This window comes from Silurus meridionalis, chromosome 4 (assembly GCF_014805685.1).
Source record: "Silurus meridionalis isolate SWU-2019-XX chromosome 4, ASM1480568v1, whole genome shotgun sequence".
Lineage (NCBI taxonomy): Eukaryota > Metazoa > Chordata > Actinopteri > Siluriformes > Siluridae > Silurus > Silurus meridionalis.
In genome coordinates this window covers 13,385,463-13,407,962 of record NC_060887.1, presented here as the reverse complement: position 1 = coordinate 13,407,962, position 22,500 = coordinate 13,385,463, and the positions used below count along the sequence as shown (strand labels likewise).

Here is a 22,500-nt window from a genome sequence, read left to right as displayed (position 1 = left end):
TCCATCAGTCGCTTTATGCACACACACACACACACACACACACACTATCTCTTTCTCTCTCCTTCTCTCTTTCTCTCTCTTCTTACACACACATAAAAGCGGCCCACAAGTCCCCTGCATACATCCATCCATGCATCCATCCATCCATCTTTCCATCCATCCATCCCCGCATCACTTTATAATGACGTCAGCTTGGACCGTGCGCTTTAGTTGCGCCACGTGACTCAAGCAGGACCAAGGCTTTTAAACAATCTATATGTATATAAGTATATACAAAAACCTGCATAGTGAGAGGTATATAATGGTGCATAAGCAGCACCATACAGTGTTTTTAAGTGTTACACAGTGTTTCACATTGTGGCAAAGTGAAAATGAATACATTCAGCTGCATGGTTAGTAATGGTAGTTTACAAGGTTATGGCTGTGGCCTTGTACAGTACTTCTTTGCACTCACACATGAATACATTGATTTGTATTTTCATTCCTGACAACGTGTGGTAACAGCATTTGACATGGCGACGGTTGCCAGTTTGACACTCGGACATGCGCATTAGCCGGAGCATTAGTCGAGCTGCTCTGTGATATTGATCTGAAGAGTCCAATCAGCAGGCCCTCGGATTTGATTTCTATACAGTGCACATAATGTGGCCAGTGAATGAATTCAACAAGAAAAAAATCCCTTAATCAGAACAAGCATAATTAGAGTAAGCCTGGGGATGAGAGCTTCGACTGGGATCAGCTCTTTTCTTCTGGGGCAAAAAAAAAAAAAATAAGCAGGAGGTGTTGAGCAATCAAACATGCTTTATGTTGTAGCACAGGTGACAGTCACAGTGACAGCTCTCCATATGTGCTAAAGAACTGTGCCAAGTTCCAGTGGCATTTTGAGTATTTAGTCTTCTTATCATCCCTGGTTGAGATGACACAGTCTGTGCCCTGAGTATAACCACCCACCCCCTTTATTTTCCTTCTGTCAGAGCATATCAGCTCCAGTGCAGTATTCAGCACCATACTCACCGATCAATGGCGTCTATAGAAGGGCTGGGTCGATAAAGAAATGCACAGAGTTTCAGGATACACCAGCATGTTTGCTACCAGCTTTTAACCTGATGTCTGGGATAATGCTAAAAAAAAAATTCTAGAAAAATCTCTTTTTTTATTTTCCCCAATCTATGAAAAGGAACACTTTTGACATGGACATCTGATCTTTGCCATTTTTTCCATAAAAAAAAAAAAGCTCATCTACTTCGCTCTTAAGCAGCAGAGCAGGGAAATATGCATAGGCATTGGTGATGAGTCAGCTTTTCTTGTTTGTGTGTAATGCTATACAGTAGCTAGATATGAGTTACACTGAGATACTTCCTTCCTCACACATACACACATTTACATACAGCAGTTAGCCAAGCAGCTCTGATAATTAACTCTTCCGCAGACCACAATGTCTACAGGGATTGAGTTCTCCCCAAATGAGATTTCTCTGCCTTAAATGAATTCACACACACACACACACACACACATACACACACACACACACAAACACTTGCTCACACATTAATGCAACTAAATAATGCTATGCCCATATACCATAACCTAACCTTTACCTCAGGAACTAAAAAGAGAACCTTCCACACCAAGCCATCTGGTACTGAGGTTACCGTTCAGGAACACAAACAATCCACATTGCTCTGTTTATTTTCACAGTGCACATGCAAGTGCATTAATATAATATATGGACAAAAGTTTGTGGACACATGACCATAAGATTTGTCTGTGACAATTCTACATTTAGTCTCCATTTGCTGTTATAATTACCTCATACTGTCTATATTGTCTCACATTGTCTGTATTGTTTTGTATAGTCTGTTTTGTCTTGTATAGTCCAAGCTGAATGTAAAGTGTTATTTACGTCTGTACTTTGAGAGTCACTAACAGCTGGAACCAAATTCCTTGTGTGTGTCAACACACTCGGCCAATAAACCTGATTCTGATTCTGAGATATGGAAGTGAGCCTGGGTGTTGGGTGTTGGTAAAGTCAGCTACTGATGTAGGGTGAGGAGGCCTGGGTGTTCCAATTCTTCCCAAAGGTTTTCAACAGGGTTGAGGTCATAGCTCTATATAGCAGGCTACTAAAGATCTAAAGATCTAAAGATGTAAAGCATATCTTCATGGAGCTGGTTTTGTGCACATGGGCACTGTCTTGCTTGAATTTGTTTGGGTTTGGGTCTCTTAGTTCAAGAGACGTGAAAATGTAATGCTGCATCCAAAGACATTCTATACAATTGTGGTAACAGTTTGGGGTAGAATCACATGTGTACAGCAAATGCCAAAACGTGTGCCTAAGTATGTGCTTTCATTTGATAATAACATTAATTAACACTTGTATAAAAGTGTAATAAATGAAGCATAATAATAACATGTAATAATCACACTCCTAGCAGCATAGAATATAAGAAAAATGCTGAGCAACCTGGCTCAATAAACATTATCGCACAAAAACAACCTGACTCTGTGTCCTAACAGTTTAAAAATGGGAGCTGGAAATGCTTTTATTTTTTCTTTTCTTTAACCTGGATTAAATTAGCTAGGGAATGCTGTTTTAAAGCAGCAGCAGACTGAGACAGTGTGTGTGTGTGTGTGTGTGTGTGTGTGTGTGTGTGTGTGTGTGTGTGTGATGTCAGCACAGACTCCATAGTATTAGTGCTTGCTAGTTGTATGATACAGCTATGTACCATAGTTAAAATAGTATTAGCTTGTGACCTGACCTGAATTAAGAGAATGGAGGACGTGAGCTGCATGTGGTATAAGCAGCGTTTTATGACAAAAAGCCCACAATATTATGCAGTCTGATGAATGAATTGTTTGGTATGGAAATGTATAAAATATATGATGTATGAATACTAAATGGGGGATGCGTAATGCTAGATGTAATATTTAAGAATTTTGCTGCCCTTTCGAATAGAAGCATCGTATTTCAAGGTATTTGCATAAAACGCGTTTTGGGACACGGGTAGTGATGTATCATTTGCATGGACAAGAGCTTGTCTTCTAACCAGAACATTCAACCAGCTAGCAGTGACTGTTAACTGTTTTAGAAAAGCATTGATGCTACAGCATTATGGTTGCTAACCATCTCCAATGAGCAATCTAATGAAGATATAAGGCTTTAAGCACACTTGAGGTGTCCACTGGGCTCTGAGTGTTACAAGCCTTGTTGTTTCTCTGCTTCTATAAGTTCTGCAGCTCTGTGTTAATCCACACTATATATTTAGGGATAAGTCTTTGGTCATCCTTCTTCCAGGGACAATCATGTAGGACATATCTGAGCTGGTGCATGATGAAATATCCCAAAAATATGAGCATGTGAGTCACTATTACAGGATTTCCAGGGTGATTTAGAACAGCTCAGAATATTTTTTTATTTTTATTTCTTGCTTATACAAATCACAGTTGTAGTCAGAGTCTGCATCTTATAAACACAACCTCAATCCAAAATGTGTGTCAAGATTTTAGCAGGGAAAGTTACTCATCTTCCGAGTCAGGATACACGTGGGCTTAGGTCAATTTTCTGCTCTACAAATTATGATAAAGCAAGTCATCTTTGTGTGTGTGTGTGTGTGTGTATGTGTGTGTGTGTGTGTGTGTGTGTGTGTGTGTGTGTGTGGTTCTCTCCTTGCTAAATATTTATTGTGTAGGTTTTGAAACACAAGCACTTTCCCTTAAGCATAAAAAAGTTAAAGGATAAAAAAAAAATAAAGAATTAAACTCTTTTTTCGATGCTGCAAATGAAATGAAACTTGTAATTATTTTCATACATAAAATTAAAAGTTGATGACAATGATATGAACAGGAAAATGGCAAGTATAAATAAAAAATGGTTGTTCTGATTGTGTTTATCTCCCCATTCCATGCTATACATGTAAGCATGATTTTTCTTATGCAACTCTGTAAACAGCACTCAGTTATGCACAATATCAATAAATGTTTATGCTGCACGAGGCGGCAGTGCATATGGCACTTTTGTTTTGGGTTCTAATACATTTTAAACCATCAAGAATGTAAAATGTGGAAACAATCCCAACTAAATGTGTTATCTGTTCAGCCCTACTTAACATTTATTTAAGATAAACTATATTGACACAAGTTTGTGGACACTTGACCAAAAAATTGGTATGTGGATTTTACACATCCCATTTCAAATTTACTCCTCATTTACTGTACTAATTACCTCCACTCTTCTGCAAAGATGTTCCACTAACTTTCTGGAGTGTGATTGTGGAGATTTGTGCTCATTCAGCAACAAGGGTGTTAAGTAAAGTCAGGTACTGATTTAGGGTGAGGAGGCCTGGGGTGCAGTTCGCATTGTTGGGTTATTGCTGTGTAGCTATAGGCTGGCTCTGGCTATACGATGCCACTAGAGGGAGAACGCCAGGGAAGTGCCAGCCAGTTGTTGTTTGCATGCTATGTGGTTCTAGAGTTTCCTGTAAAGCACGTAAACACAGTTTGAATCCAGAGTCTTTATTTACAAGACATGACAAGCATTCCAATTCATCCAAAAGGTATTCAACAGGGTTGAGCTAAGAGCTTTATAGCAGGCCACTCAAGATCTTCCACTGCAACCCATGTAAACGATATCTTCATGGAGCTGGCTTTGGTCACAGTAGCATTGTCATGCTGGAATAGGATCAGGTTTCCTAGATCAATGAAGGGAAAATGCTACACAATCCAAAGACATCCTATACAGTTGTGTGCCTCCAACTTTGTGGTGAAAGATTGGGGCAGAACCACATATGATTGGAGAAGTCAGGTGTACCAATTCTTTTGTCCATATAGTGTATATTGTTGCCAATGAACTCATATAAACCTCAGCTCAGCTGTAGTTTTCGGATCCGCTGATTAACAGTCTGCTTCGGATGACATTCTTCTGATGCGTTTCTGCTGATTTAGCTTAAAAAGGCTTTATGGCTGGGATTACGGTGACTTTGCATCAAACAAATGATACAAAAATTGATAAAAAATGCACAATTCCTGGTCAAATGAATTACAGTTTTAAGTATTTTTTGTATATGCAGTATATATACAAATCCTGCATATATTTATTTTTTTGCTTGACATATGTGCTCTATCTGGCAAACATTCGTTGTCTACATACTTTCCATGAGATTCAGATTCAAAGATTGGATTTGTCCTTTTGTCCAACTAGAGTCTGCTGAGAAACTCTAAAGATGCTATTACTCTTCTATTTAACTGCTGGGATGGTGTTGTGTGAGAGATGCCCAGGAAAATGTCCGCATCAAATATAATTTTGGCATTATCGTTAAAAAAAAATATTTTTTTAAATCTCTGTTCCGACTGCAACATTTGTGCCAGATTTTGTTATGCCTCTTGTTCAGACTAAAAGAGTAAGAGGGTGGAATATAAACACCCAGACCCACTGGTGGGAGTTTAAGAGGCTACATATCTTCATAATTGATACTTTTCATTACAGGCCTGTTTTGTGAGTGATCCCATGCTGTAAAGCACATCCTCTTCTTTCATTTGTGGACTCTTTATAGACTAAATCAAAAAAGCAATTGCACCTCTGTGCACTAAAAGTTTGATCTGTAGTTTGTGAGCGTAATATCGGAGATAAATCAGTTTATTTAATAGCCATGCTCATGCAAAAATGTGGTCTAATTACAGAGAAGAAAAACACAGATAACTAGTATTGACTGAGGAAATGCCCAGCTTAACCAACTCCCCTCCCATTTAATACATTATGTAAAGAAATATAAATAAACCATGTTAATGCTCATGTCTAAAAATAATAATATTATTAATATTATATGATTTGTCTTAATTGCTACAATTGCTTTTTTAAAGCAATTTTTTTCTTTTTTTTGATAGTTTAGCTGCCACGAGCTCTTGGTGTGTGTCTGATATAGTGAGAGCGCGCGAGCAAGAGATTATAACAAGTTGCACTTGATCAGCGCAATTCTATCCACGTTGTCATTCCCTCGAGATCACAGAAAACAGCTGCTGCATAAGGGTTGCAGGTACATTCAGTGTCGAACATTGCATCTGAGGAAGTAAGGTGTTAGAAATAAATTATATTCATGTGACGCTCTGCTAAATTATTTACCTTTTTTGTATTGCATTCAGTTAGTTGACATATTATGGTTTTTTTTAATAGACGTCTTTATATTTAGAATATCAGATGATAACAGAAGGTTTAACCCTAATGGCTGATTTATCGCTGTTCAGTCCATTATAAATTAAAATTCTTGTTTTATATGAACGATTTATTGTGACATTTGAGAGTGTTATAATACTTCAGGATTTTCGAAATACTGCTGTGAATATATATTGTACGATACAAATGTAGTAATGTCTTTGTATTTCAATATGAATGGGTGGAAAATGAATACAAATTCAAAATGTACAAATAATGGTAAATAATACCGGTTTTTCAGATGATTAATGAACATTTCAAGAACACCTTTTAAATCAGACACACTGTCTAAAATATATATTAGCTAAACAAATTACAGGACTCTTGCACGATGTTGAATTTGGCAGTATACATTATTCTGATATAAGGGATTGGTGTAATATGCAAACTATTTTTCTAACTTGACTTTTTCAGGGCTATATGGTTCTTCCACAAACTGTTACCACAACATGACAGTGTGTTTTGCACAAAACCAGCACCATGAAGATCTGCTTTTCATGGGTTGGAATGATAGATGTTGAATGTCCTGCTTTAGAACTCTGACCTCAACCCTAATGAACACCTTTGGGAAGAATTGGAACGCTGATTGCACCCCAGGCCTCTTCACCTCACTTACATTAGTACAGTGCAATCTTGATACTCGTGGGGGTTACGTTCTATGACCCCCTAGGGAGTAACAAAAAATTGCGAGGTTTTGAATCTCTTCTTTTGATGGTTCCTTTTTCAAGGGGAAATGTACATGTACTGTACTGTAGACTCAACAAAAATTGTGAAATACTTGTCAAAAATGTTTTCTTTACTACTTTAAATGAATAATCTGATAATAAAATAGTTTTTGGAACATTTTTCTGTTTTAAAATGTTACCCCGAACTTCCGAGCCCCTCCTCGCGAAAATCAGATTTTTCACAAGTTTCGCTTAGTCTAAATAAAAAAATGAAAAGCCGCGAACTATCGAGGTCACGAGTATCAAGGTTCCACTGTACCTGACTTTACTAACGTCCAAAAAAGCAAAGACTTGTTTATCATTCCATACTCATTTCAAGGGCTCAGTGTTGAAAGATTGTACTGGTAGGATTATGAACTGAAAAAAGGGATGCTGAGTATGTGACAAGCCAGCAAATATAAAAAGAATCTCTGTAATTCATAACTCAGGGTCAAAACTTAAATGCAGAAACACAACCTCTTTCGTTCTCATTAAGCAGGTGCGACCTGTCCATGCTCTCATCTACACAAACACAGACCTGTATCTGGAAAATATACTTGAAAAGAATCTGCACGAGATATGAGAGAGAAAAAGAGCAATCAGAGTGCTGAGGTTGAGTGCAGTCCTGCAGCACCAAGCAACTGCGTGTGCACTGCTGTTGACAGAGAAATGGAACAAAATAGCAGAGGAGTGAGAGTACAGCAGGCGATGAGCTGAAGGTGACCGCATGGTAAACAGGACTGAGGAGCGCAGGTGTTTGCCTTCTAATCCGCCATTACAGCATTCATCTTTCTGCCCTGCTTTATATCTCATATACACGCGCCAGGCGCTCTGCCTGTTAACAGGGTGCAGAGGACAAACGCTTCCTCGTAAATACATCTAGACGTTTGGAATGAAGGTTGGATTATATGAAATGATTGCATGGCTTCATCCACCTGCTGCTGAAGCATGTACAGTATAAGTTCATGTTTGCTTATGTTTGCACTCGAGCTAAGAAGCTTTTAGAAACTATATAGGCATGTGTGGAAGAAAGAAAAAAAAAGACTTTATAAAATGCAACTAGATTTGTTATCTTCCTTGAAATAAAATAAAACATATGTAGATAGGGTTAAGGATCAGTGATTCGGTGGGAAATTTGATGCTTCCAATTATGCAGGCATCTACCCTTATGGACAAATGTTTGTGGACAAGATGTAGGAGTGATCAGTCTTGACCATGACTATAGCCAATGGTTTCTTTCTAATCTTTTGCTTTATTACTTCCACCAATATTATGCATTGCTTATTATTAAAATGCTGGAAATATGACCAGCTGTTTTCTAATTATATATATATATATATATATATATATATATATATATATATATATATATATATATATATATATATATATATATTATTTTTATTTTTTTTTTATTTGCTCAATGAAAGAGAAATCAGGAGGAACACAAGTAATCATTTTGGCAGCCCTGGAAGAGCTATTCTTGTCTCCTGTTGTGCATCCAAATTCATTTACACAAACGTGGAGTTTGCGGTTTTCCCTAATGCAAACGCATGCTTTCTGCAACACGTAGAAAAACGCACCTTCCTGTGTAGTGCAGTATAAATGTTCTGGGGTGTTCATACATATGCATTAAAGAGAGGATCTTGAAGTGAAGGCATTTATTCCACCTTCCGTACAGCTCTAGACACCTAAGCGAAAAAGCTGGGAGGTGTGCACACATGCAGGGGATGATGAAAGCCCTATTACACTCACCATCAGTCAGCCAGATAGTGAGCAGGAGAGATTGTATGATAATATATGTGTTTAATGTGTCCATTTTTTTGTCTCTTTTGAAATACAGAATGCTGAAAATATATTAGTTAGAAAAACACTTTATGGACAAATGACTTTTTGAATGAAAGCGTTCATACCCAGCTAAATGTCAACACCAAGATATAAAAACCTACTATGTGTGTGTATATATACACACAATTGGACATGTTAACTAAGAGATCCTTGGCTTAGTTGCCATCAAGACATCCAAGCCATCTGGTACTGAGGTTGCAGTTCAGGCACACAAGCAGTCCAAATTGCTCTGTTTAATTTCACAGTGCACATGTAAGGTTTATAAGCACACAGTATAATCACTAAATAAATACAGTATATGGACAAAGGTTTGTGGAGACCTGACGTAAGATTGGTATGTGCTTTTTGAACCTCCCATTCCACATTTATTCCCCAATTGCTGTTATAATAAAATTCACTCTTCCGGGAAGATGTTCCGTTAGAGTTTGGAGTGTGCTTGTGGAGATTTGTGCGCATTCAGCCACAATGGCATTAGTAAATTTAGGTTAGTCAGGTTTTCATGTAGCGGCCTGGGATGCAGTTAGCGATCCTATTCATATCAAATGTCATCAACAGTCTTAAGGTCAGAGCTCTATAGCAGGATACTCAAGATCTTTGACCCTTAATATAAAAACTACATCTTATGTAAACTATATCTTCATATATTTGTCAGGTTTGGGTCTCCTAGTTGAATGTGAAGGGAAATTTTTACTCTACCACATCCAAAGAGGTAACTTTGTGGTAACAGTTTAGGGAAGAAGGACATATGGCTGGAAAAGTTAGGTGTCCAAATACTTCTATATGGTGTATGGCATTATGCATCAAAATATTTATGTATGAAAAATTAATTTCAGAAACTCCTGGTAACACCTTCCTTGCATCTAGGTGTTCCTTATTATCATCCCACATGTGCAAAACTTAGATGATGCCCTATCTATCCATTATCTTTAATAGTTATATATTAAACTATTTACATATTAGTGTTTTCATGTAGAAAGTGGTGAAGAATAAAGATTGATTTTTTATTTAATTACTATTTATATTCTTGAATAAAAGTAATAATTTATTGCAGATGTAATGCAATGTTGTTTTCGGTATCCGTTTGGTTTCCTTAAATATTTAATTTAGTTCAATTCAGTTTTTGATGGCATTTTTGACTATGGACATTGCCCACAAGGCAGCTTTATGTTTTAAAATAAAAATGTATCCCTAATGAGTTAGCTAGAGGCCCACAGAATAACTGCATGACACATTGAGAGGAACCAGATAAAAAAGGGAATCTATCCTCATTTCACACCATTAGTGCCATTATAAATAATCCCCTTTTACAAGTGCACTTTGTTCCTAACTTTGTTAGGAACTCAGCGTAATTCCTATATTCAATTATAGTTTTAATGTACAGTCTTTTGTATCAAATGGTGGTTAATAACTGTTCCGTGATGGAGACTCAAGTGCAAATGCTATTAAAGCAAGAACATACAACGCTAACCTTACCATCTATTCAGTGCTCTTTAAGAGGTCTATGTGGGCCAACCACAGCTTCAGGTGAGGAAAACACTAAACAGAATTAGTGCATCAGGGTGCCTCAGGCAGGTCCAGAGTGCAGAAGGAGTCACTGGTAATTTAGAAGAAGCATGTATTCAAGAGAGAAAACACATTTTCAGAAATGCTCTTGCCATCAAGGTGAAGAAATTTACATTTTTTTTTCGTATTTAGATCCAAATCCCAAGTGGGTGTGGCCTAAAACAAAGTGTTTTATTAGTGAAGCATGGTGGTGGTGGCTTGGACTTACAAGGCTACTTCTGGAATGTGCTCACTAATCTTTATAGATGATGAAACTCATGATGGTTGCAGCAAAATGAATTCAGAATAAGGCACAATCACAACTGCTAAGGGTGCATAACTGAAAGCTGCACAAAGCATCACACATGATGCGCAAAATGGTTTCCATTATATAGCGTCATATATATTCAGATATGTCCAATCTTCATATACACCTGTTAATTTAGTCTCAACCAGATCCCCTATGAACTTTATAGGCAAGATTTCTAAAAAATAGAAAACAAATCATTACTAATAGAGCACCTCATTCCAGACAATGTATTTATGTTCGGTTACATTTCTCACATTTATAGATTTGTTTTTTTTTCAACAAGTTCCTTATTTCATAGATTGAGCACAGGGATATTTTTTCATCTTGTAACAATAGATATCATCTATTTACCATTTGTACATAACTGTCTGTTTGATCTAAACCTGAGCCCTGAGAAACATCTTGGCCACAACGCTGAAGAAAACATACTGGCCCTGAGCACAACTCGATTAAATCAGGTGTCATTGTGGTTTTTCTCTCAGCACCTCTGTTTACAGTATAATCAGCTGAAAACTCAGCTTTAGGTTATTAACCTGCTCTGGAAAAGTATTTACATTTTGATTTCATTAAGATTGCTGAGTTGTCCCAGTCATATGAGTTATTTTGTTTGGTTGATAATAAATGAAAGGTGCATTTATTTTTAGTTGGTATACTCTTCAAGAGCTGCTGTTCTTCCAGCACTGTTGGGAATGTAAAGTCACACTCGAAAGAAAACATTAGCGATATTAGTTGAAATTGATTTCCATTTATTAATGATGAGTATAATTGAATACATGCAATTATGTTGGAATGGGTTTTGTGCAACCTTTTTTGCATCTAATGAATCAGCCTTATTTGTGTGGCGACAAGCTCCTGCCCACCATTTTCTTATTTACAGTACATGTAATATGCATGACACGCTCCAAGTTTAAGTTTTATCTAAGTGACAAAATGGAAAACATTTTGCAGACTCGGAAAGGTTAACATTTGAATTCTATTTTAAAGGAAGAAAGAACCATATATATATATAATCATTTTTTCTTTTCATCTGACGCTCTATCAAATTCTAATGAGTGTTCCAAGGTGCTGGAGTTATCTGATACTGAACCACATTTAAAGTCAGGTATGATTATGGTAGAGTAGGTGCAAGAATAATTATGTTATTAGACTACTTGAATTAATAAAAGCATGCATTGTACATTGTTGTATAAATGATATATAAATAGATTAATTTAATTTGTTCTGAATAAGGGTATCTGGTAAATTTGGTAAATGTCAGTGTAAACAACATACCACCAAGCCACTTTTGGCTTAAAAAGTTAATTCCCTGTACTAGCCATTTTACTTCTTTAGTATAATAGCTGCTTTTATTCTACCTGCTATAATTCGATTGTTGTAAATCACTGTGAATCAAGCATTTTTCATCCAACCAGCTTTGAGTTTGAGCAGACTCACCAAACTGAAAAATGAATTTACAATGCAGCTGTACTCAACAGAGATGTCAAATTTACACAGATCCTTCACTCAAGTAGAAGTACAGAAGTACACAGTGTCATTAAATATCCTTAGGCTTTGCCTTTTTCAAACATGTTGTGAGTGTATGTTTTTAATTCACAATATCCTATGTTAGAAGTCTATTTTAATCTCTCTCTCTCTCTCTCTCTCTCTCTCTCTCTCTCTCTCTCTCTCAATATAATGAACAAACCCAAACACAGTCCTGTCCAAAGGTATCTGAACACCAAGGCCAGTCCTTTCTGTTTTTGCTGCACACGAAAGACATTTGGGTTTGTGATCAGATAGATCAGAATTTCAGCTTTTGTTTCCTGACACTAAATGTGCCAAACAACTTAAAACATTTGGAGGCAGCCCACTCATGTTTTAAGTGAGCAAACGGATTAGAACAAACAGGCTTAAATAACATCACTATTTAAGTAAATATTGATACTGGTTGTAGATCACTTGCTTACAATAGCTGCATTAACCAACAGGCATCACCAAAATAATGGTTTATTTTTTCACGTTATTAGTACTGCAGCTTCTTTCAGTTGTTCTCTGTTTCTTAACTTAAAAGGTGAAATGCTTAGTTAGATTAAGGTGTGGTAATTGACCTGACCAAAAAAAAAAAAACCTTTTTTACATGATGAAGTCCTTTGTTGTATTGTTAGTGTGTTTTCACTTATGGAATTTCTAAGTTCTAAAGTTTCCTAAAATTAGATGCATTATTCTCTAAATTGGCAGACAATGTTTCTGTATACTTCTAAATTCATTTTGCTGCAACCATCATGAGTTTCATCATCAATAAAGATTATCCAAGCCCATTCCAGAAGTAGCCTAGGCTTTCTGATGTTTACTGTGATCAGTGGTTTGAATCTATTGCCTTTGGCTTTTTATATATATATTTTTTTTTTCTCTTTTCCTTTTTGTTTTCAGACCATGACAAGTAATTTGAGTAAATAGGTGAATTTACAGTACACAAGACCAGAACCAGCAACCATCTTTTAGAATAAAGAAACTAGAAGAAGTAAAAAAAAAAAAAAAAAAAGAAGAAGTGGAAAGAGACAAGTGCAGGGAGGAGAGGAAAAGTGTGCGAGGACAGTCGATGGATGCTGCCCGGACCAAGGGGACAGCAGATTCTCATCTAGCGGGGAAAAGAAAGATTTCAAAATTGAGTCGAAGGATAGAAACCTGCCATCAGGTAAGCTGTAATTATGTCAATTATGTAATTATGTAAACATAAATGTACATGTTAATTATCAACAAATATGTATTCATTATTTGATAATACTCATAATTCTTTGAAATTTTATTTATACATTTGCTATGCTTCCTGTTATGTTTTGTGAATAAAATGAATATTTATTGTAACACAACATTTCACTCTAATATAGATATGGAGATAAATGCAATGAACCACACACTCCTATTTATTGCTTATTATTAACTATTGGATAACAGTGTAGCTTCAGATTGTGTTTAGACTGAGCAACTGAAGAAACTTCAGTAGACATCCAAATTTATTTGTCTTTAGAGCTATGCTGTTCAGGTCCTTAACTTGATCATGTAAGTTTATGGTTTAGTAGAGGTTTTGTCATACTCTCAAGATTGATAATTGCACAATTGCACTTAATACCCATTTACAATCTTTACTGTTCTTTGGTGTGAATTAAGAATAACTGCCTTGGTAATAACCTCATGCTGGGTTTATCACTTTTTGGACTTACATTTGACTTATATAATACATTGTCTTTCAATGTCAATGCATAAAAGTTATTTAAAAGTCACTAATAATTAGAGTCAGCATTCCTAAGTGCCAGGTTCAGTATAAACCACCATTGTATCATATTGTGCACATGTGCCTGCATACCAAAACCTACCAATAAAGTCACTGAGTGAATTTTGACCCAGAATAAATAATAAATACAGATGTCATACAGTCATCTTTCCTTCTCCTCTTTTTCTTATGTTGCGTACATTTCTTAGAGTTTGTAAATATGGTTATAGCCACAGGTAGCCTGAACTCCAAAGCTGGTGAAATACTCTTATTTCCATTTTTTCCAGCTTCACTGAGAGCAATTTATTTTTTGAGTCAATAAAAAATTCCATGACTGTTAGCTTTGAGTGAAGTTGCCTTATTAGCATGCTAGCCAAGCTATCATTCACCACACCTACTTAGCAATACAAACTGCTCTACTCACCACTCAGTCTCTCACTGGGCTGAAGTTCCTTACCACTCAGTGTGTTTTCTAATGTAGTTGGGTTCACCTCAAAGCTGAACAGATACTTATGCTGCAATTCATTTTCCCGCTTGGTCTCCCTCTGTCCTACTGGCTTAGTTCCACAGTCTTTGCAGTCTACTTGAGTTCTGTGTCTGTGGTTAAGGTCAAGTGGGGCTTACTCACTTTACTGTGCAGTTGCATAGTACTTCAGCCAGATTCGTAAATGAACGGTACTTTGTCAAGAGTTGGGTCTTTGTGTGCCCTCGTTTTCCTCAATGGGAAAATCACTTCTGAATCATTTTGTTAAGTGGTGGGGGCATATGACTGAACAGCACTACCATGCTTGAATGCTTCTCATAGCTAAACTGCTTTTATACCCTTGAATGTGAAAGATTGGTTTTCAGTTAAACTAAGGCATGATTATCAAATCATCTAATTTGAGAAGGCTGAACTGGTTTCTAAAAGACCGGTTCCTTATTCATGCCATAATGCCAGGGGACTAGATCAGAGGATCTGCACATTGCATATGTCCCCACCATCCCAGAACTAAAATCGAGTCATCAGGATACTGCCACATGTGGAAAACTAGCCCTCTGTGCTCCTACCAATGAAAAAGGCAATCAAGGACTTGTAGGTGCTACTTGCCTATAATAATGTTCATGATAAATTCAGAAAAGACCACAAAATAAAAGATCACCCAATTCATATATTTGAAGTTAGATTAAGTAAGAAAGCTTGCCTCCCTGTCAGTTAATATGTGGCAGATATCACTTGGCAATCAGTTTGGTCTCTGTGTACACTGCTGGCTCCTGTTGAGGAGCTCTGATCGTAGCTGCAGTGGTAATTCTGTTGGTCTTTCCGAAAGAGACTTTCAGAAGTGGGTAATCAGGCTGCAGCTAGACCCCTGTGGCTAGACTCAAAGACAGAGATGCATCCTCTTCTCAGCAAGCAGGCCATGAAGTCTAGCTCACTCGAGATACTTGGATTTTCCCACAACAATGGTCCCATTTGGTCAGGTCCCTAATTGTGCCTCAGAGAACATAGGTATTCGCTATGGACGCATTCCCCCACTGGCTAGAGGGCACGTGGAGCCCTCATCTGAAAGCAGAACACATCAACTTTGGTTGAGAGATTGCAACTTTACAATCCAAACAATGCCACACCATCATTTGCCAGGAACCAACTGAGCAAAATTGGCTTTGCTTTCTCCTTGGAAAAGGTGGCATACAATCCCTACCCTGTCTATCTGTAGGTTAATGTATACAGAAGAGTGCTGATTAATGGGTTGTTTTGAGTTTGTTACACTGACCTATAACACAGCATGAGCAGCAATTAAAAAATATGAAGTTGGCTCTCTTCACAGAGTAAACAGATGTTAGTTTCACCTTATGTGTTAGCTGTCTTATGATAGGGGAGAGCTTGCTGCTGGGTAGAATTTGTGTGGAAAAAGGTGAGGGACAAGGAGATTACTGTCATTCAAACCACTACTGATCCAGTAAAAGGTTCAGATTTATGTAGCTAATAAACATATAATAAATTGCCCAAATTTCCCACCTGAAATGGCTGCTATTGCTGAAACTAAGATACCAATGGTAAATGCAAATGGTTCCATGTTTGTCTTTAGGTTTTTGTATTACTGTTTAGAGCTGTGTATAGAATTATGCCATGGAATCTACTTGAACTACAAACATTTAATTTGCAGGTATGAAATATTTTTCCCCCTCTGCTGTCTCTGTGCTGTCCTCTCTATCACTGTCCTTTCTTTGGACTTTTCCATGTGTCCACTACAGGCATGGTGTGTGAGAAGGGGATCCAGATCCTTCTCACCATCGTGGGGGCATTCGCCTCCTTTGGCCTGATGACAGTGGCAATCGGGACAGACTACTGGCTCTACTCTCGTGCTCTGATCTGCAACAGCACTGCCAATGTGACACAGGATGACCCACACAACAAGGACAAGAAAGACCCTGGAGCCCTCACACACTCTGGCCTTTGGAGGATCTGTTGCCTTGAGGGTCAGGGGCTCTCCTGTCTCTGGGATATTAGGCCTTTAGAATTGGAGGGATTTCAGCAGTTATGTTTGCAGTTGTTTGATTGGGATGAAGAACCAAGCCTGTTTTGAAATAACTTGAGATTTTATTGATACTAAAATATTTTTCAGCGGGAGACACAGAATTATATTATATATCTTTTGTAAATACTGAGTAAGAAATCACAATAGTTGAATAGATGAAACGAGACTGAATTGGAACAGTTTTCTTGAAAGTTATGAGATAGGATACGTTTTTAAATTAGGACAAATACTGTATCTAGAGTATACAGCATCCATTGGCATGTAGGAAATCCGTATTGTAGTCTCTGATGTGCACAGTAAGAGGCTCAGCAAGTAAAATCTTAATTAAATGCTGTTTGGGGTTTATCTGGAAAAAACAGTCTAAAAGGGATAGCAATCAAGGCCTGACAAGGAGCATTTTAAGAGGAAATGTTCTCACTTATGCCCACATCACATTTGCTCTCCTTTCAGTCTGTACCCCAGCTATTGTGCACTCTTAATTTAGCTTTATGGCCAAGCTCTATAATAACAAAGCATTCAATTAAAGATAAGCTCTCACTTTGCTGCTGTACCTCTATCTTTCTTTTTCTCTCTCTAGTCCGTCCCCTCGCTTTCATCACTTCTCCAATGTCTTCCCTTCTGTGTTTTTTTTTCCATCGCTGCGATTTTCACTCTGTCCTTCTTTCTCTTATCCTCTTTCTCTCAGTTGATGACACTGCACAGTTGGCACAGTTTAGAGGTCAAGTAATCGTCTATGTCTCGAGGGTTTTAAGGCAAGATGGATGCTTAGCAGCAATTCCTCTGAGATTAGGTGAAGCGGAAGGAGCACCCATTTTGAATCTGCATAATGAACGCCAAACCTTCTGCTTACACTTTCTGTCTAAGCACATACATTCAAGAAATAAAAATTATATAAGATATTCCAGAAAGACACAATATATATATATCTCTTAGAACTGAGTGCAAGGTCAGGAAAACACTGATCTTGTTTCCAGTAGGGCCATATAGCCATACTGTCTCCAGATAATGGCAGGATCTGTAAGCAAGTACCAAACCGGAGAGCCCAGAGCTTCTCATCTAGTGGGCTTTGCTGACTCTTTTCCCTTTTTGTGCCTCCCATTTCTTTTGTTACAGACTAATGTCCATAAGGAAAGTAAAAAAAGACAGAGGGGTGAATCGAAACCGAGACCTTCCCTCACACCTGTCCATACTTCCCTCCGTCTGTGTTGCATCTCTCCATCACACTTTCACATCTTTCATCACCACCAGTCATGGTGTCATCATATCGAGTCAGTCTGTGTGTCAGCAGTAGGCCCCCAGCAGTGGAGCGGGTAGCTATCTAACTGCCTGCATGACTCCAGGGCTCTACTCTATGTGCATGTGTGTGTGTATGTTTGTGGGTGTATATATACATTTGTCGATGTGTTGTGCAGCAACTTGTGTGTCTGTAATCCAAAACTCTATGTGGAACATTGAGCAGCTGAGATTGTAGGTGGTGGGCTTAATAGGGTAGGTTATATTCCATGGGAGACAAATGAATCATAGATACTAGAATAAGATTTTTTTTAAAGAACACTGAGATTTTATGTTTCTCTTATCTGTTAATCCATCACCAATCTCATATTATTCAAATATGAGCTTGTTAATTTTACCTGTCAGTTTGTATTTCCTGGTTTCAAGCTGGAATTTATCTTTTTTTTGCTTGTAAACATTTTCCCTTCTGTAAAGTGCCTTATTTAGCTCATCATGTAATTACCGTCATTGGCTAAGAGCAGGGGAGACACTGTGCAGGCTGCAGTTGGAATTGGTAATAGCAGCCATAAAGTGTTATTGCTTTGGGTTAATTTTATAGTACTGCACAAGTCGAAAACAGCTGTTGATATATTCCTAGTTTTATAAGTGTATTTTTAAAAATATTAACAGATAGGACATTGTATGTCGTGTTTGTTATGTTTAAACTAGATACATTTATTAATAAATATATCAATGATTGCAGTTAACCCATTAATTCCCTGGTACGCTTACAAACATTACTCTCAAAACCCCAAGATTTTTCTTCTGGTTTCACTGTAGTTACTGCATAATACTGCTTTCTGATCAATGTCTTGCTCATCGGTTGGTTTATTTTAGTAATAATCTCATGTCTACATGAATATATCTCTAATTGATTAGGATGGTATAGACAATAATTAATTGGGTATCTTTCAATCATAAGCAATATTATAACACCAAAAAAGATTTTTGGTGAGAATGAGTGTTTGTGTGTATGCTTTATACACACTGATACAGGTCTCTTTTCCTTCCATGAATAGCTGTATGGTCTACTGCGTACTTGAAAGATGAGACAAATTTAGGAATGTTAACGAATTTAAATGTGCAGAGCAACACAAACACATTGATCACCTGCACTCTTCCATTTAGGTGTGAAGCGTGGGGTGTGCTCTCAGATCAACCACTTCCCTGAAGACGCCGACTTCGACCACGATGGAGCAGAGTACGTCTTACGTAAGAGAATTTCCCTCTCTTACTTAGTAGTAGTAATAGAAGGAGTGTTGGTAAAGGATTGTGTAAACGAGCTGTAACACAGGATACGCATTGTGTTGTCAAATTCAGTTTTGCAGAATTCGCAGTAAACCGGCCGTTAAAGCTGAAAAGATAACAACAGTGTATTTTTTGTGAAGTCTGATAAATGACTTCAGGGAACCACTGTCGCTGTCAATTATGGCTCATACACTCATACATGCATGCTTGCGCACACACACACACACACACACACACTAGCTGGCATTCGATTCATATTCATGTCATGCCCTAGCTGTGCCAGCAAAGCTAGTCCCAGATGGGATTTTGGACTCTGGAGAAAAAGCAGCTTCTCTCCTGAGGCTTTCTCAGCAAAAAAAAGAAAGAAACTCACATTGCAGAGACATAATTTAATGATTATTGATCAAATAATTTTTATATTGTATGTTGTTGTTTGAACTGACCTTACAGCTCTGTTTGCACATGCGTGTCAACCTTGTGATTTTTTTTGCATCATTTTGAAGGTTCTCTTGCTTATACTTTTCAATATTGAAATGGATCTTTGCCTCCCTGCCTTCTCTCATTGTAGGAGTGGTTCGGGCTTCAAATATCTTCCCTATCCTTAGTGCAATCTTGTTGCTGATGGGAGGCGTGTGCATCGCCGCCAGTCGATTCTACAAGAGCAAGAGGAACATCATCCTTGGAGCTGGCATTCTGTTTGTCGCTGCAGGTTTGAAAAGCTTCTCATTGTTGCCTCTATTTGAGGTCTAGATCCACTAAAGTGACAATATGTTCAAAACTTTCAGTAATTTGTGTACTATATGTGGGCTACAGTCAGGAACTGTGTACCTACAAAGTCACCTACAGTATATGGTGGAGGAATTGATAAAATGCCCACTAGCTTCTGTCTAAGAGCAGTCGAGAAAGAGCCAACACCATATCTTCAGGTCTTTGAGGCCAGGTCAAGATCAAATCCAAATGAAAGCAAGACCAAGTCCAGACTGAAATAAAAACCTATCAAAAATATTTTTTAAGGTAAAGTATTAGTCATTTATATGTTTCATGGAAGGAGGTGTTGCCTCCAGTAAATGTGTGCATGTGGAGAATCTTTTTTTTTACTCCCTTTCAGGAAATTGTCCATGAGAAAGAAAACTCTCAGAGTTATGGGCCCAGAATATTAACCCAGAACATTGTCGCCAGAGCCAAAAAATTGTACTGGTTCAGTGAAAAACTGTATAATTCTTGACCATTTTTGGATAAAACAAGGTTGGTATGTGGTATATAATTATACATTTATATATAGTATATATTTACTTTAATCTTGTTCCATTCTAATTAGGATATCATGAGTGAGAGCGAATTTCAGCCACCAGGTTTTTTTTTTGTATATGCCATAGAACTGCAATTTTCTTTCCACTTACATATGCTACTAGTTTGTGACTGTTAATAAATCCTGAATGGTTAGATTCTGCTTTTATGCTTAATTTTTAACTATCAAGCGACTTATTGGAAATGCTCTTAAAAAAAAAAACTGTGTTCACAAATGTCACTTGTAGGTTTAAGCAACATCATTGGTGTGATTGTGTACATCTCTGCGGCACTTGGTGACATCTCTCCGAAGAAGGATGAGGATAAAAAATGGCAATACTCATATGGCTGGTCCTTCTATTTCGGTGGCCTTTCGTTCATCCTAGCTGAGATGGTGGGGGTACTGGCTGTCAACATCTACATTGAGAAGAACAAGGAGCTTCGTTGCCGCTCACGCACCGACATCTTCAAGAGCACGACACACGCTGTGCTGCGCCTGCCTAGTTACCGCTTCCGCCGCCGCTCTTCGCGGTCTAGCTCGCGCTCCACTGAGCCGTCCAGAGGCTCACGGGACCCTTCGCCCGGTGCTGCTGGCCCACCAGGGAGCAAAAGCTTTGGCCTGCCCCCCTCAGCACTGCTCTCACAAGGGCCTGTGTCCGTTTCCACCCTGCCCAATCCACACTCCCACGCGCGCTCCCATTCAGCCCTACCCGGAGGTGACATCTCGCTCTACACTCTGTCACGAGACCCCAAACTGGGTGCACTAGGAGCTCTGGGTGCTCCTCCTCTGTACGGCACGGTGGATCGTGCTACACTTTACCAGTTGCACAACTGCTTTCCTAAAGAGAGTGGTGGAGGAGGAGCCACTATGATGATGAGTGGCACACTGCCCTCTCTCAAGTCCCATAATCCTTCAGGAGTGCAGAATTCGTCCAGTGGAAACTCGGCACCCTCGTCGCAACCCCCAGCATTCTCTTCCTCCACAGTAGAGAGGGAGAGAGGAATGGGCACACTCGACAGGCTGGCCAAGCCCGAAAGCAACTCCAACACGCTAAACAGGAAAACAACACCAGTGTAGGGAGAGACTAAAACAGAAGCTAGTGTGAATCCTGTACAGTGGAAAGCCAGATGAAGGTTGTGGTCGAGTCAAGAAAAGGGAAAATGGATGGAGAAATGAATATATTGCTTCTGTTTAAAATGATATTTTGTTTCATATGAAGGAAAATGAGTTCTGGATGAAAAGTTAAACCAGTGACAATTCATAATAACAACTACAACATTCATTTAGTTTTATTACATTTTTTAAAACCGTGAACTATGATCATTGGATACTGTACTGTGAATTTTTTTTATTTAATTTTTTTGTTAGAAATTGAAACAAGTGTCTAAGTGCATTCCTGGAGGGTTTGTTGTTGTTGTTATTATGAGGGGGGTGGGGGCAGGGGGACATCTGGCTTTTTATGTTGGAAATGATTTTCAAGACATCAACTGTGATTCCGATACAGTGGATACTGCAAAAGCATGAGTGTCTATTAATATGTGTGAAAGAAAACTATTATTATTATTATTATTATTATTATTATTATTATTACCATCATCACTACTTCTACAACTAGCATCAAAACCAACTTTGTAGGAAAGCATCAAATTTATTTTTTAGAATCGATTTATTTTCTACCCTTTGATAACATTATGTGTTTATTCTGAATATCGTCTTCCAAGATCTATGGACAGAAGAAAAAAAAAACATTAATGGACTAAAAACTGCTGACCAAGCATTTCTTTGTTTGTTTTGTTTATTTGTTTCTAATGAGTTACCACCCTATCATTATTTTTTAACAATCATTAGTAGCTGTGAAAGTAGCAGTATATTTTTGTCAGGGCATTACCAGATTACTATATATATATATATATATATATATATATATATATATATATATATATATATATATATATATATATATAAAGAGCACCATAGATGTTCCTGTAGGACAGTGTATTGTAAAGTGACTTCTATCTTCTATCCAAAACTGTGCTTTCTACATGACCAAGGAGGAGACCAAGAGATGTGTGTAATAAATGAATAAAAAAACAAATATTAAAATGTTTGGTAGGCTACATTATGGGAAACCAATGCCAGTGTATAATGTCATTATGCAGAACTATATATTCAAGGTCACTAGCAAGTAGGGACAGGATGATGCATTTGTATAATTGGAGGGACAGAGTCATGTGGGAAGCTTAAGAAATGTTATATATATATATATATATATATATATATATATATATATATATATATATATATATATATATAT

At 37.7% G+C, this 22,500-nt stretch overlaps 1 protein-coding gene across 1 annotated transcript in view; it reads left to right on the top strand.

Annotated features, from left to right (window-relative positions):
- Nucleotides 1-22,086, top strand: part of cacng8b (calcium channel, voltage-dependent, gamma subunit 8b) — a 22,975-nt gene extending 889 nt beyond the window's left edge. Inside the window, exons 2-6 of the mRNA XM_046848522.1 lie at nucleotides 13,019-13,283; nucleotides 16,095-16,319; nucleotides 18,779-18,862; nucleotides 19,467-19,607; nucleotides 20,434-22,086. Of these exons, the coding sequence (XP_046704478.1) occupies nucleotides 16,097-16,319; nucleotides 18,779-18,862; nucleotides 19,467-19,607; nucleotides 20,434-21,263 (1,278 nt within the window). The 5' untranslated portion in view covers nucleotides 13,019-13,283; nucleotides 16,095-16,096 and the 3' untranslated portion in view covers nucleotides 21,264-22,086. The remainder of the gene's footprint in view (nucleotides 1-13,018; nucleotides 13,284-16,094; nucleotides 16,320-18,778; nucleotides 18,863-19,466; nucleotides 19,608-20,433) is intronic.
- Nucleotides 22,087-22,500: the final 414 nt, after the last annotated feature.